General features: G+C 46.7%; 2 protein-coding genes and 2 pseudogenes across 4 annotated transcripts in view; 2 read left to right on the forward strand and 2 right to left on the reverse strand.

The window, feature by feature from the left end:
* Nucleotides 1–1,754: 1,754 nt before the first annotated feature.
* FBLL1 (fibrillarin like 1) lies at nucleotides 1,755–3,284 on the reverse strand. Its single transcript, XM_036315584.1, has 2 exons — nucleotides 2,896–3,284; nucleotides 1,755–2,748 (listed from the first exon to the last, which is right to left on the reverse strand). Exons 1-2 carry the CDS (start codon nucleotides 3,062–3,064, stop codon nucleotides 1,886–1,888), a joined length of 1,032 nt encoding a protein of 343 aa, XP_036171477.1. The 5' UTR covers nucleotides 3,065–3,284; the 3' UTR covers nucleotides 1,755–1,885.
* Nucleotides 3,285–7,990: 4,706 nt separating this feature from the next.
* On the forward strand, nucleotides 7,991–8,498 carry LOC118657844 (annotated as a pseudogene).
* Nucleotides 8,499–8,725: 227 nt separating this feature from the next.
* On the forward strand, nucleotides 8,726–9,276 carry LOC118658734 (annotated as a pseudogene).
* A 6,725-nt stretch (nucleotides 9,277–16,001) lies between these two features.
* Nucleotides 16,002–16,409, reverse strand: part of RARS1 (arginyl-tRNA synthetase 1) — a 28,017-nt gene continuing 27,609 nt past the window's right edge. For all 3 annotated transcript variants that reach the window (XM_036313506.1, XM_036313504.1, XM_036313507.1), the window contains one exon: nucleotides 16,002–16,223. In XM_036313506.1, the coding sequence (XP_036169399.1) occupies nucleotides 16,114–16,223 (110 nt within the window). In that variant the 3' untranslated portion in view covers nucleotides 16,002–16,113. The remainder of the gene's footprint in view (nucleotides 16,224–16,409) is intronic.

Raw genomic sequence — 16,409 nt, forward strand, 5'->3', positions numbered from 1 at the left:
AGGTGGTCCCACTTTAAAGACTGAAGTGTGTGTGTGTGTGTGTGTGTGTGTGTGTGTGTGCGCGCTCACGCAGGAGAAAGAAGCCAGGTCCCCATGCCCTGTCCCCCTCCTGGGCCACAGACACCTGTAAGAAAGAACCCAGGGCTGCCCGTGGAGGCTGAGCGTCTGAAGGGCTGGGTGCTGTGGGGTTCTGAAAGGAATCTCCCTGTGCCCTAGGAGTCCATCTCCAGCCTCAGGGTTTCAACCCAGCAGTGAATTAATTAGCCTAGGATTGGCGAGAGGGTTTTCAAAGCACAGGAGCCAGCATAGACCTCCGTAGAAGGGCCTTAGGGTTTGGAGTCAGATTCCTGTGGTTCTGGTTTCTGGTTGGGACCTTACCTGGGGCAGCTTAAGCTAAAGCTCATCATCTGTCTGAACTGCCGTCTCCCACCTGTGAAGTGGGAGTCAGGATCCTTGCTTTGCAGGGTTGCAATGAAGACCTTACATTTTATCTTTTTTTTAAAATTAGGACCTGCTTTTTTGTTTGTTTGTTTGTTTCCTTTATTGATTTTTAGAGAGGAAGGGAGAGGGATAGAGAGATAAAAACATCAATGATAAGAGAGACTCACTGATAGGCTGCCTCCCGCATGCCCAGTACTGAGGCACAGGCAGATGTCCTGACCAGGAATCAAACCAGCAGCCTCTTGGTTCATGGGTCAACGCTCAACCGCTGAGCCACACCGGCTGGGCAGGAGTTCATCTTCCATGGCAATGCCTGGTTCGGGTTTTTGTAGATGTGTACTCCATCCATCCACCCTCTTCTTCCTGAATCAGTCTGGCCAACAAATCTGCATGGTAGCCCCCCCCCCAACCCCCCACTTTGTCGCTGTGTGGGTGTGGTGGGGGACTGGGTGGGGGAGGAGTGAAGGGGTGGCTGCCTTATTACAAATCTGATTTATCTTTTTTTTTTTTTTGGTTCAAAAAGTATGTCCTCAGAAAACGCAGACTAACCGTAATCTCTGCCCGAGCAGGTCTGAGGGACCCACTCTCCCAACGCTGCATTAGCGAGCAGTCACTCCCAACTGCGGGGCCACCACCTTGGCAACTGGCAATGGGGATTTTCCAAATGTGTGAGTGAATGAATAAATGAAAGGCCTTATTAAGGCCTCGTTTGGAGCATGCCCAGCGCTCCAGGCATTGCTCCCTCTCCCTGGAGTGAGAACCATAATGAGATGCACCGAGTCCAGCAACTCAGGGTCTGCAGGAAATGCTCTTCAGAGACAGGGTCTTCCTGGGAGTCATTTTTCCAGTTGTTTCTCAACACTTGGCGATGCCACTTTGGGTATGTGATGCCTCCCAGTGGGATTCTGGGAGGTGGATCCACTTCCTCCCCCCTTCTCCCTCCCCTCGCCCCTTCCCCCCACCTTGTTTTGCTGTTTTGAAATCTAAGAAAAGGGTAGAAGAGGGAGGTGGGAGAAAGACTGGGTGTGTTAGGCTATAGGACTGTTTATCAATATCCAACGCCCCTTCCTGGAGGGACTAGTGACTTGGCCAAAGTATAGGAAGTGCCCCTCAGTTCCAAGGGCAACTTTACAAGCTCATTAGCAATTGTCCAGCTCTTCCTGACCTCCCACCTCCCCCCAGGGGTTGAGGAAGCCTGTGTGAGCCCCTGGGGAGGCACTGCCCTGATTGATTGGCGTGATGGGCCCCATCCCCAGCTATTGTAGGGATTGTTTCTGCAGCAAAACCCAGTCCGGCTCACGGATACAAGTGGATACCGTTTCTTTATGCCATTTAATAGTTAAGCGAAGGAGAGCAAAACAGCACACAAAGAAAACACAGACATGGTAACACTGAAGGCGGCAAGGTCTGGGGGAGATCTCTCAGGGACAGTCCCGGCGGGGCTCTACTTGCTGCTGCGGCTCTTGGAACTGGACCGGATGGGCCGGTAGACGCCGACCACCACGGCGTGGTCTCGCTCATAGGGCTCCAGGGTCAGCTGCTCCTGGGGCTTCAAATTCTCCTGCTGCAGCTTCCTCACCTCCGAAGCGAACACCGCCTCGGCCGACGCGGTGGAGTCGATGCAGTTGGCCTTGATGGAGATGAGAAAGTGGCCCCCGTTGCGCAGGAAGGTGTGGGCGTTCAGAGCCAGGATGCGGGACTGGTCGGGCTGAGCCACGTCGGCGAAGATCACATCCACCATCCCCACGAGCATACGGTACTTGAGCGGGTGCCGGGCATCTTCCAGGACCGGGATGATGTTGGTGCGGCTCTTGGCGACGTTGACCAGGTCGCGGCCGGCGCGGTGCGAGAACTCGACCGCGTAGACCAAGCCGTCGGGGCCGATGATGTCGGAGACGTGGGAGACCGTGGTGCCCGAGGCGGCGCCCAGGTACAGCACCTTGCACTTGGGCTTGATGTGGATCTGGTCGACCCCGCCCAGGATGGCCGCGGCCAGCTTGGAGCGGAAGGGGTTCCAGGTGCGGTACTCCACCTTCGCGCCGCCCTCGTTCACCGTGACCCGCCGCTCGCCGTACACCGACTGGCCGGGCACCATATTCAGCGTGACCAGCGCGTCCTCCATGCCGCGGTAGATGAAGACGCCCTCGTGCCGGTGCGGCTCCACCGTCACGACCCTCATCCCCTTCTTGCGGCGGTTCTTGTTCTTGCCGCCGCGCCGCCCGCCACCATAGCCGCCGCCGCCGCCGCCGCCGTAGCCACCGCCGCCACCGTAGCCACCGCCGCCGCCACCATAGCCGCCGCCACCGCCTCCGCCGCCACTGCCACCGCGGTCCCAGCCGCCGCTGCGATCCCAGCCGCCGCCGCCGCCGCCACCACTGCTGCTGCCGCCACCGCCGCCACGGTCCCAGCCACCGCTGCGGTCCCAGCTGCTCCTGTCGCCGCCTCCACCGCCGCCGCCGCCACCGCGCCCGCGGCCCCGGCTGAAGGTACGGCCCCGCGAGCCGTAGCTGCCCTTGCCGCCCTGGCCACCTCCATCACCGCCGTAGCCTCCCCTGCCTCGTCCTCCGCCCCAGCCGCCACCCCAGCGGCCGCCCGAGCCGCCCCCGCGCCAAGAGGACTTCATGGCGCACCCCGGCACCGGTGGTCAGCTGCGGCCGGTGGCTCCGGGCGGCGGTCCTGGCGCAGGAACAAAGGTTGGCGGCGGCGGCGGCGGCACCGCTCGCCCAGCTCCCGCGGCACGGACGCCGAGCGCGGCAGTGGAGCGCACCGCAGTGCCGCAGTGCCGCAGTGCCGCTCCACCCGCGCCCTTGACGCAGGCACTGGCGTCATCGCATCCGCCGCAGGGGCGATGCGGGAGCCCCCGGAAGCCCCCCTGGCTGCAGACGTGGCCTGCCGCCTGCTCTCTCCCCTCCCCCACCCATCTGCTTCCTCGGGGACCCCTCCCACCTCTCCTGGGCTGCAGAAGCGGGCGTCTGGGCAGGACCGGGGGAGAGAAGCATGGGCTTCGTCCTGGCTGGGCCGCTCGCGTGCTGTGTGGTGTCAGGAAGCTCACCGACCCTCTCTGCGGTTCTCGTTTGAACTTGAGCAAGTTTCTTGCGCTGCCTCTCATCATCCCATCTGTAAAGCAGAGCCTGCCTCGAAGGGTTTCTTTTAAAAAAATTTTTTTATTGATTTCAGAGAGGAAGGGAGAGGAAGAGGGAGATATAGAAACATCAATGATGAGAGAGAATCATTGATCAGCTGCCTCCTGAACGCCCCCTAATGGGGATCAAGTCCAGATCGAGCCCGCAACCCGGAATCCAGCGGTGACCTGATTCACAGGTCAATGCGCAACCACTGGGCCACCCCGGCGGGCTAAATGCATTTCTTTTGGTCAATCCTTTTTTTAAAAAATATGTTTTATTGATTTCAGAGAGATATATAGCAGCATTAATGAGCCCTGGCTGGTTGCTCAATGGCTAGTGTCGGCCCTCGGACTGGAGGGTTCCCGGTTCAATTCCCCGTTCCAGTCAGGATGCATGCAGGAGGCAGCCAATTATGTCTCTCTCTCAAATTGATGTTTCTGTCTCTCCCCTTCCCTTTCACTCTCTCTAAAAATCAATGGAAAAATATCCTTGGGAGAGGATTTTAAAGAATCAATGAGAGATAATCATCCATCAGCTGCCTCCTGCACGCCCCCCACTGGGGATCCAGCCCCAATGCATGTATGTGCCCTGACCAGGAATCCAGCTGTGACCTCCTGGTTCATGGGTCGATGCTCAACCCCTGGGCAACACTAGCCAAGCTCTTTTGGTCAATATTTTTATTGAGGTATAGTTTACATATACATAACAAAAGTGCCACTTTGTTTTGTTTTAAATCAGTGCATTGGTGTAGAACTTTAACCACTTGAGAATGGTTCTGGCACTCTTTTAAAAATATATTTTTATTGATTTTAGAGAGGGAGAGGTATAGAGATAGACACATCAATGATGAGCGAGAATCATTGATCAGCTGGCCTCCTGCATGCCCACTACTGGGGATCAAGCCTGCAACCCAGGCATGTGCCGTTGGCCAGAACCGAACCTGGGACCCTTCACTCTGCAGGCCAATGTTCTATCCACTGAGCCAAACCGGCTAAGGCGGTTCTGGCACTCTTATACAAGGTTGGTGGGAGTCCAAATTGGTACACATACTTGAACAAAACAAACAATGAACCTAAACTTTGACTTAGTTAACTGCTAAAATTTTATCCTAAAGGGACAACCCCAGCAATGACCAGTGATGGTAGTTAGGACTAGTGGAGCAAGGGTAGTGATGAACACTGTTGTCATGGAAGGGGTGGAGGAGCTGAGATGAGTAGACTAATACAAGAGATGTTTAGAAGATAGAATTGTCCTCACTAGTGTGGCTCAATGGTTAGAGTGTTGGCCTGGGCACCAAAGGGTCACAGGTTTGATTCCTGGTCAAGGGCATGTACCTGGTTCAATGTGTTGTATCTCTCTCACGTCAATGTTTCTCCCTCTCTTCCCCCCTCCCTCTCTTCCTTTCTCTCTGGAAAAAAAAAAAAAAAGCAATGGATACTTAGAAGATAGAATCCACAGGACTTTCTGACAGACTAGATATAGGAAGTCAGAAAGTGGAAACTTCCAACCATGGATTGCTAAGGTGTAGTGGCTCCAGCCCTGGTTGCTCTCTTAGCTCTGCTCCATGAACTGTGCGGAATGCTAGAACCTGTTCTGGGAGCATGGGGCAGCAAGAAACTGTTGATTCTTCAGAGTGAGTGAGTCAGAGCCCTAAATCCTATAATGTGCCTCAGCAGAAGCCAAGAATCTCATATTTATCCTTGAATTCTGGTCCATATTTCAAAAATCCGTTCTTTCAGTCTGCAGTATCTTCTTGAGTACACACAAAAAAGAACCATTGGCACCAAGGACAGTGAACATGCCAATGCATAAGTTTTCGGGTTTGGTCAGCACCACGGACAGCGGCACCAATTGGGGCTACTTTGTTGACTAGAGCCGGCTTCCTCGCCAGGAAGCCAACCCAAGAGCAGGGGAAGGTGATGTAAGCAACTTGCAGACCGCCCTATCAGAGGGATTAATTGCCTGCTCCAGAGCGAGATAAAACGTACTTGAAGGCCAGGGGAAATGTCAGGCAGTGGGTACTGAAGGTGCACACATTCCATTTGGGCCAGGATTCTTGTCCCAAATTCATGGACAGCAGCAGTACTAGTTTCCCTTCGGGCCAGAGTGCCTCCTTAATGGGCACCAGATCGTGGACAAGGGGTCAGAGAGCGCAATAGATGGTTCTGAAGGTGGATGGTTCACCTAAAACACTACTTAGGGGTACCTGCTCGCATTACAAATTGAGGAGTGTTCTCCAAAATGATGAGCTATGATTGATGCTGTGAATTGGATTTCCCCCACATCAGAGCCTGTAATGGTTAATTTTATGTGTCAACTTGACTGGGCCACAGGGTGCTCAGATATTTAGACATTTGGGGAGGAACTAACTTGTCTGGATTCAGGTCAAGAGCTGGAGGGGCAGCTTTCTTCCAGAGAGAAGTGCTGGCAGAGGCCAGTGTTCCTTTGCTGAGGCCTCCAGGCCACAGAGTTGACAGGATGCCCCATATCTGAATCTCCATTAACCTGGCTCACAACTTTCCCCCCTTCCTGGCGATTCCCTGAGACCCAGCCCCTCCCTACTTATAGGCTCATTCAAGCCAGTTCCAGTGACTTTTCCATACAACTGGCCTCTCCTGCCTCATGGTTTGGACTTTCTTAACATCTCTCAAATAAGCATCAGCTGGCATCAGCATGCCCTGTACCTCTCAATAAGTGAACCTAGGCCTGGCAGAGGCAACCTGCCCTGGTACAGTGTGCCCTCTCCTGGGCACCTCCAAACTCCACACAAGTAGCAGCCATCTGCAGATTGCTTTGGAGCTCATGCTGGGTGGCCCCAGGCAGGGCAGTTAGAGGCTGACTTTGAAACTTCTGAGAAGCCCAGAGCCAGTGTACCTGGTGATCAACTTTTACCATGCCGGATTACAACCTTACCACCTACACAAGTGACACACTCAAGGAAGAACTCAGTGAGCACCAAAGCCCCACAGAAGCGAGTCCCGCCCCGTAGGGTTGGCTCCTGCAATGCAGCTCCTCAGCTGCAGTCGAAGCTAATTTTCCCAACCGATGGACCTGAGGGTCAATCCCTCACAGTATCGCCAACATAAATCAAGGCTCAATACAATAGGAAAGTGCACACAGCTCACACGGGGGCACACCTGAAGTGCCCAGCTCAGGTGACTGGGGAGGCTGAGCCACAGGGCCCTACAGGACACCTGCTAACAAGGCCACTCTACTAAGTCCAGGCTGCTAAGACATAGCAGCTCTGCCTAATGAATAGAAGCAAGCACAGGGAAGCAGCCAAAATGCAGAGACAAACACATCACAAGCGAAAGAACAGGAGAAATCTCCAGAAAAAGAACTAAATGAAATGGAAGCAAGAAAACTACCAGTACAGAGTTCAAAACAATGGTTAAAAGGATCCTCAAGGAATTAATGAGAACTTCCAGGAACTTAGTGAGAATTCCAAGGAAATTAGTGAGAACATCAACAACATAAAAAAGCAGCTTTCAGAAATGAAGCATACAATAACTGAAATAGAGTAATTTACAGGGAATCAACAGTAGAGAATGCCAAGAATAAAGTAAGCAATTTGGAATATGAGGAAACAAAAAACACCCAAGCAGAAGAGAAAAAAATAATCCAAAAATATGAAGATAGTGTAAGGAGCCTCTAGGACAACTTCAAATGTGCCAACATTCACATCAAGGGAATGCTGGAGGGAGAAGAAGGGGAGCAAGAAATTGAAAACCTATTTGAAAAAATGACAGAAAACTTCCCTTATCTGGTAAAAGAAATAGACATACAAGTCCAGGAAGCATAGAGTCCCAAACAAGATGAATCCAAAGAGGCCCACACCAAGACACATCATAATTAAAATGCCATAGGTTAAGACAGTGAATCTTAAAAGTAGCAAGACAAAAGCAGGTATGCCCTAGCCAGTGTGGCTCAGTGACCAGAGCATTCATCCATGGACTGAAGGGTCCTGGGTTCAATTCCGATCAAGGGCATGTACCTTGGATGCAGGTTTGATCCCCAGCTCTGGTCAGTGCCTGTGCAGGAGGCATGTCTCTCTCATATTGATGTTTCTCTCTCTGTATCTCTCTCCCTTCCTTACACTCTCAAAGAAAAAAAAGAAAAGCAGTTAATTACCTACAAGGTAGCACCTATACAAATGTCAGCTAATTTCTCAACAGAAACTATGCAGGCCAGAAGGGAGTGGCGAGAAATATTAAAAGTGATGAAAAGCAAGGACCTACAACCAAGATTACTCTACCCAGCAAAGCTATCATTTACAATTGAAGGTCAGATAGAGCTTCACAGACAAGAAAAAGCTGAAGGAGTTAGTTTATCATCACCAAACCAGTGTTACATGAAATGCTAAAGAGGCTTAAGTAGAAGAGCTTCCTTTCTGATCTACCATCTGTGGTGGAGTCACTGCCAAGATGCAGATTTTGGTAAAAACTCTAATGGGGAAAACCATCACTCTCAAGGTTGAGTCCTCGGATACGATAGAAATGTAAAGGCCAAGATCTAGGATAAGGAAGGAATTCCTCCTGATCAGCGAAAACTGATCTTTGCTGGCAGAAGGATGTGCTTTGACTACAACATTCAAACGGAGTCCACTGTCCATCTTGTGTTGAGACTTCGGGTGGTGCTAAGAAAAGGAAGAAGTAGTCTTACACCACTCCCAAGAAGAATAAACATAAGAGAAAGAAGGTGAAGCTGGCTGTCCTGAAATACTACGAAGTGGATGAGAATGGAAAAATCAGTCGCCCTCGCCGGGAGTGCCCTTCAGATGAATGTGGTGCTGGAGTTTTTATGGCCAGCCACTCTGACAGACATTATTGTGGCAAATGTTGTCCAACCTATTGCTTCAACCAACCAGAAGACAAGTCATTGTATTTGGGTCAACAAAAGACACAAACTAAAAAACATAAAATAAAGAAATAGAAGATCAAAATATGAATAATAAAATGGCAATACATGCATCTCTATCAACAACTGAATCTAAAAATCAAAATAAATGAACCAGGAATCTAATGAACAAAATAAACTGATGAATTAAATAGAACCAGAGGCATGGAAACATGGAGCAGACTGAAGAATCTCAGAGGGAAGGAGGGAGGTAGAGGGGGAAGGGGGTGCCGGGAAGAGATTAAAGAATTTATATGGCTTTCGGCTCGGAAGAGGCTCAGGTGCAACTTTCTTCGGTCGTCCCGAATCCGGGTTCATCAGACACCAGCTGCCTCCACCATGCCGCTGTAGTTCAACCCCAACGAAATCAAAGTCGTATACCTGAGGTGCACCAGTGGGGAAGTGAGTGCCACGGCCCCCCTGGGCCTGTCTCCAAAAAAGGTTGGTGATGACATTGCTGAAGCAACCAGTGATTGGAAGGGTCTGAGGATTACAGTGAAACTAACCATTCAGAACAGACAGGCCCAAATTGAAGTAGTGCCTTCTGCCTCTGCCCTGATCATCAAAGCCCTCAAAGAACCGCCAAGAAACAGAAAGAAGCAAAAAAACATGAAGCACAGTGGAAATATCACTTTTGATGATTGTCAGCATTGCCCGACAGATGCGGCACTGATCTTTAGCTAGAGAACTCTCTGGAACCATTAAAGAGATCCTGGGGACTGCCCAGTCTGTGGGGTGCAATGTTGATGGCCGCCACCCTCATGACATCATAGATAATACCAACAGTGGTGCATTGGAATGTCTGACTAGTTAAGAACTACAGAGGAAAAATGTTTCAATTAAAGATCATTTGACAACCAAAAAAAAAATTTATATGAACATATGCATTACATATGGACAGACAGGGTGGTGAAGGCCTGGGATGGGGCAGGAACCAGGTGGAGGGGGGAGAGGGGGAGCGGGGAAAGGGGGACATCTGTAATACTTTCAACAATAAAGGTTTTTTTAAAAAGCAAAAAATAAATTAAAAAAATAATAAAATAAGGAGACTTATCCTATTAATGCCACATCCTGTGACCTCATTTAACCTTAGTTACTTCCTTACTCCACAGACACTGAAAGTCAGGGCTTCAACATGAATTTTGGGGAGACACACTTAAATCTATAGTAATGAGCTACTGTTCCAAAGGTCTTCTTTCTAGGAGAAACCTTAGAAATCATCAGTTTATCTTTTTACGGAATAAGAAACTGACAAATTAAAAATGGCGGTGGAGTAAGTGGATGCTGCAGACACCCTCTCACGTCCAAACTGGAATTACAACTAAAATACAGAAAAAATTACTGAATAATCAACGGCAGACTCCCTGGAAAGAACCTTGATAACTGAGGACCAAAAATGGAGACCACATGGAGGCTGGTAGGAGGGATGGAGGCGTGAAAGGGCTGCCCGGGCCCCCACAGACAGGAGCTGAAGTTCCAGAGAGATATCTCAGCTGTAGGCAGTTGCCACTGAGAACTCTGGGGCCTAATCCCAAGCTGGGCCCCCAGCAGAGAGCACCAGAACTGGGAAAGGTACCCACATAATGTCTGTCTGCCAGGGAGAGACGGCTGGAAAGTCAACGCATAAAATTCCCTGTGGAGCCGTCCATCTTGTGCTCTGACAGAGGAACAGCAGTGTGGACTGAATTGAAGCAGGGTGAGCAGAAGCCAGGATCAAGGGCTCTGGGGTGAGAGCTCAGAAGGCAGACTCCCCGGTTTCCTGTGCGGAGCCATTCCCTCACCTGCAGAGGCAGTCTTTCTCATGCAGACAATTGCTATAGAGGTAGCACCACCTGAAGGGAAGACAACTGACCCACCCTATTGGAAAACACCTTGCTCCTTACCAGACTGAGTAACAATGAGCCTCCAGGCAGAAACAGTTACCCTGGCCTACCCTGTTGAAGAAGTCTCTTGCCACACCTGTGGATGTGGATGACTGCCGGAGTGCACATTAAGAGGAATTCTATCAGTCTGCAGCCAGAGGCAGTCTCTGGAAGCTTTGAGTCTTTTAGTCAGAAATAGCATTCGACACTGTCAGGCACCAGAGATTGGGAGGCGTAGAGGATCTACTTAATACATAGTCACAAACCCAAACAGGGAACCAAAATGAGGAAACAAAGAACCCACAAATGAAAGAGCAAGAGAATTCTCCAGAAGAGATAAATGAAACAGAGATAAGAAATTTAATCTGAGACAAACCTACAGCCAACTTCATACTCCACGGGCAAACACTAAAACCATTTCCCCTGAGAACAGGAACAAGACAGGGATGCTCACATTCATCACTCCTGTTCGACACAGTACTAGAAGTGCTAGCCATATCAGAAAAGAAGAAATAAAAGGCATCCAAACCGGAAAAGAAGTAAAACTGTCATTATTCGTAGGTGACATGATATTATACATAGAAAACCCTAAAAACTTCATCAAAAAACTACTAGACTTAATAAATGAATTCGTCAATGTAGCAGGATACAAAATTAACACCCAGAAATCTATGGTTTTTTTATATACCGATTATGAACTTACATAAAGAGAAACTAAAAAAAAAAAATCCCATACTTTGCAGTGGCAGTATTGTAGCCAATGACGTATATCTGAGGTGCGATTATTGCTAACTGAAAACAAAACAAACAAACAATCCCATATACCACTGCAACAAAAAAATTAAGATACCTAGGAATAAATTTAACTAAGGAGGTAAAAGACCCAAACTCGGAAAACTACAGGACATTGAAAAAAGACATAGAGGAAGATATAAACAAATGGAAGAAAATACCATGTTCATGATTGGTAGCATCAACAATATTAAAATGTCCATACTAACCCCCTCAAAAAAAAAAAAATGTCCATACTACCCAAAACAATCTATAGATTCAATGCAATCCCCATTAAAATACCAATGGCGTATTTCACAGACCTAGAATAAACTCTCCAAAAATTCATTTGGAATTAAAGAAGACCCCGAATAGCCACCACACTACTGAGAAATGAGGAAACGAAGTTGGAGGGATCACAATACTAGACATCAAGCTTTATTACAAAGTCACTGTTCTCAAAACTGCCTGGTACTGGCACAAGAACAGACATACAGACCAATAGAACAGAGAACCCAGTAATCGACCAAAGCCATTATGCTCAGTTAATATTTGACAAAGGAGGCAAGAGAATACAATGGAGTCAAGACAGTCTCTTCAATAATTGGTGTTGGGAAAGTTGGACAGATACATGCAAAAAATGAAACTAGACCACCAACTTACACCGTACACAAGAATAAACTCAAAATGGATAAAGGACTTAAAACAGTGAGACAGGAAACCATAAAAAATCTTAGAAGAATCCAAAGGCAGCAAAATAGCAGACATAGTATATCATAGCAATATCTTTACTGATACAGCTCCTAGAACAATGGAAACTAAGGAGAAAATAAACAAATGGGACTACATCAAAATAAGCTTCTGCATAGCAAAAGATACCATCAACAAAACAAGAAAGCCCACTGCATTGGAGAACATATTTGCCAATGTTATATCCGATAAGGGTCTAATTTCCAAAATTTATAGGGAATTCATACATCTTAACAAAAGGAAGATAAACAATCTAATCAAAAAATGGACAAAGGACCTAAATAGACACTTTTCGAAAGTGGACATATAGCCCCAGCTGGTTTGGCTCGGCCTGCAGACTAAAGGGTCCTGGGTTCGATTCCTGGTCAAGGGCACATGGCAGGTTGCGGGCTTGATCCCCAGTAGGGGGTGTGTAGGAGGCAGCCGATGGATGATTCTCTCTCATCATTGATGTTTCTATCTTTCTCTCCCTCTTCCTTCCTCTCTGAAATCAATAAAAATATATTCTAAAAAAAGAAAGTGTACAGAAGGCCAAGAGACATATGAAAACATGCTCAAAGTCACTAATCATCCAAGAGATGCAAATCAAAACAACAATGAGGTACCATCTGACACCTGAATGGCTAACATCAACAAATCAACAAATGACAAGTGCTGGCAAGGATGTGGAGAAAAAGGAACCCTTGTGCACTGCTGGTGGGAATGCAGACTGGTGCAGCCACTGTGGAAAACACTATGGAGTTCCTTCAAAAAATTAAAACTGGAACTCCCATTAGACCCAGTAGTCACACTTCTAGGAATATAGCCCCCCCAAATCAGAAACACCAATCAGAAAGGATATATGTACCCCTGTGTTCATAGCAGCACAATTTACAATAGCTAAGATTTGGAAACAGCCTAAGTGCCCATCAGCAGATGAGTGGATTAAAAAACTAGGGTACATCTACACAATGGAATACTTACTACGCTGCTGTAAAAAAGAAAGAACTCTTAAAATTGGCAACAGTTGCCCTAACCGGTTTGGCTCAGTAGATAGAGCGTTGGCCTGCAGACTGAAAGGTCCCAGGTTCGATTCCGGTCAAGGGTATGTACCTTGGTTGCGGGCAACATCCCCAGTAGGGGGTGTGCAGGAGGCAGCTGATCAATGCTTCTCTCTCATCGATGTTTCTAACTCTCTATCCCGCTCCCTTCCTATCTGTGAAAAAATCAATAAAATATATATTTAAAAAAAAATTGGCAACAGCATGGATGGACCTGGAAAGCATTATGCTAAGTGAAATAAGCCAGCTGGAGAAAGATAAATATCACATGATCTCACTCATTTGTGGAATATAATGAACAATATAAACTGACGAACAAAAATAGATCCAGAGACAAAGAAGCATCGAACAGACCATCAAATCTCAGAGGGAAGGCAGGGGAGGATGGGAGGAGGGAGGCGTAAGAGATCAACCAAAGGACTTGTATGCATGCATATAAGCATAACCAAATGGACACAAACACTGGGGGGATGAGGGCATGTTCTAGGGGGTGGGAGTTGCCAGGGAGAGGTCAATGGGGGAAAAAGGAGACAATACGTAATATTTTAAACAATAAAGAATTAAATATTTTTTATCTGAAACAGACTTCAGAATAATGATGGTAAGATGCTCAACAGCATGAGAAAAGATAAAACTATGAAAAAAGAATAGTCGGAAATAAAGAATGACATAGCACAAATAAAGAACACATTGGAAGGCATACACAGCAGATTAAAGGAAGCTGAGTACCGAATCAGTGAATTAGAAGACAGCGTTGAAAAAAATCACGCAATCAGCGAACCAAAAAGAAAAAAATTAATTAAAAAACAGGAGATCTTAAGAGAGCTGTGGGACAACATGTGTGCCAGAAGAGGCAGAAAGGGAGAAAGGGATAGAGAATGTGTTTGAAGAAATAATGGCAGAAAACTTCCCTAACCTGGTAAAAGAAAGTCACACAAGTACAAGAGTTACAGAGAACCCCAAACAGGCCCATGCCCAGACACATCATAATGAAAATGCCAAAAATCAGAGTAAGAAACTTGAGATCGAGGCTAGCTGGCTTGTCCACACTACAAGTCCTATAAACAGCAAATTTCTATAAATTGATTATCTAAAAATCCCCACAAACGGGCTCTCCTATGTCATGAAACTGTTGGCTGATATGGAAATGTAAAGCATGCCAAACACAAAATAAAGCAAATTTTAAAAAATTTCAACTGAGCCCTGTGGGTTTGGCTCAGTGGATAGAGCACTGGCCTGTGGATTGAGGGGTCCTGGGTTTGATTCCGGTCAAGGGCACATGCCCAGGATGTGGGCTGAATCCCCAGTAGGGGGTGTGCAAGAGGCAGCCAATCAATGGTTCTCTCATGATTGATGTTTTTCTCTCTCTCCCTCTCCCTTCTTTTCTGAAATCAATAAAAATATATTTAAAAATTTTTTCAACTGACTCATGTACTTTCATTAACCTCAATAAAATTTTTATAACCTGAATTTTATTACATACCATTATAGTTATAACTTATTAAGATCAACTCGAAGGTTTCTTTAAAGTTGGAGACCCTTGGAAACAGCATGAGTAATACCATTCATTTTTATTAAGCACTTGTTTCTCAAGGAATTGTGTTAGTTTCTTTACTTAAATTCTCAGTTCAGTGTTGTATTGGAATATTACGTTAACTAATGTCTCAGGCATCACTATTAGCCTAACTTCTGCTGACCTCTCAGTATCATAAAAAATCTCTACCTTCTTGCCCTTGCTGGTGTGCCCAGGGCAGTGATTAGAGCATCAGCCCATGCACTGAAGGGTCACAGGTTCAATTCCTGGTCAAGGGCACATACCTGGGTTGCAGTTTGCTCCCTGCCCCTGGTTGGGGCAAGTGCAGGACACAACCAGCTGATTAATCTCTCTCATAATGACGTTCCCCCCCCCCCCCCCCCGCTTCCTTCCCTCCCTTCTACTCTCTCTGAAAAGCAATGGAAAATATATTTTCAGGTGAGGATTAACAACCAGAACATACTTCTCCACCTGCTGTCTTGCTAGCAGAACTACAGTTTCATGGAGTGGAATAATATACCAAGCTCAGAAAATGAATCTTGACTAATCTAAGTAAATCATGGCAATCCTGTCGTTTAGATCAGTGGTTCTCAACCTTCCTAATGCCGCGACCCTTTAATACAGTTCCTCATGTTGTGGTGACCCCAACCATAAAATTATTTTCGTTGCTACTTCATAACTGTAATTTTGCTACTGTTATGAATCGTAATGTAAATATCTGATATGCAGGATGTATTTAGGCGACCCCTGTGAAAGGGTCGTTTGACCCCCAAAGGCAGTGGTTCTCAACCTTCCTAATGCCACGACCTTTTAATACAGTTCCTCATGTTGTGGTGACCCCCAATTTCGTTGTTACAAATTGAACATAATTAAAGCATAGTGATTAATCACAAAAACAATATGTAATTACATATGTGTTTTTCGATGGTCTTAGGCGACCCCTGTGAAATGGTTGTTTGACCCCCAAAGGGGTCGCGACCCACAGGTTGAGAACCGCTGGTTTAGATATTCATGAAACTGTTTTTCCAGCTTCCCTTGCAACTAGGACCAGCTTATGACCAATGAGATGCTGAGTTAATCTGGACCTTCAGGAAATTTTCCCGTCTGCTATATTTCCTTGCTCCTTCCTCTGAACCCAGGCCCAGTATATTGCTGGTGCCATCTTATACTAAATGGAAAGAGCTTAAATTTGGGAGTTAGATATACATGGATATGAATCTCAATTTTGTTCCAGCGCTATCCAGGGCAATATCCTTATTTCTGTGGAACCTCACTTTTGTCACTTGTTAAATAGGCAAAAGTATCTATGATAGAACAATGGAATAAGGGATAAATAATGAAGGTTTGAAAAGTTCATGGAGCCTATAGTGGGGCTCAATAACGGATTCCTTATCTAATTAAATTTAATGAAAACATCCCTGTCATGCCAATTAACACTCACGGTGGTACACAAAACCTGTGATTCCATGCCCTCCACCAAGTCATTGTGATTTAATGCTCAGCAGAAAGAACACATTTATGATGGCAATTTTTTTTTCTTTTCAGAAGCCTAGTTGTTAGAGATAAAGAACCACATGTTATATAGATAGTTGACAAATTTCCTTTACTTGTTTTTATATCCACATGATTGTAAAAAAGCCAACAGTGCGAATGGCCACTTTGGTAAAAACACACAGTGCTCAAACCTAGAAAGATTACATTCTTTGGACGGGTTTTATTCCCAGGATATCGAACCCCTTGGCCATGACAGCAGTCACTGCTTCACACAGCAGCATACGGCCCATGTTCACCTTCAACACTTTTCCTGAGAAGACAGAACAACAAAGATAGTAATTAATTTGTTTTTCTTTTTGAAAATCGTTATTAAAGAATCTATGCTACTTCTGGATTTTACTGAGAATTGAATAGCCCAACCCATAGATGTTTTTTTGGGTGTTAACTAGAATCACCTTTACCTTAAATCACAGAAACAATCAAAGAACTAAAGGTG

This window comes from Myotis myotis, unplaced genomic scaffold (assembly GCF_014108235.1).
Source record: "Myotis myotis isolate mMyoMyo1 unplaced genomic scaffold, mMyoMyo1.p scaffold_m19_p_6, whole genome shotgun sequence".
NCBI classification, from domain to species: domain Eukaryota; kingdom Metazoa; phylum Chordata; class Mammalia; order Chiroptera; family Vespertilionidae; genus Myotis; species Myotis myotis.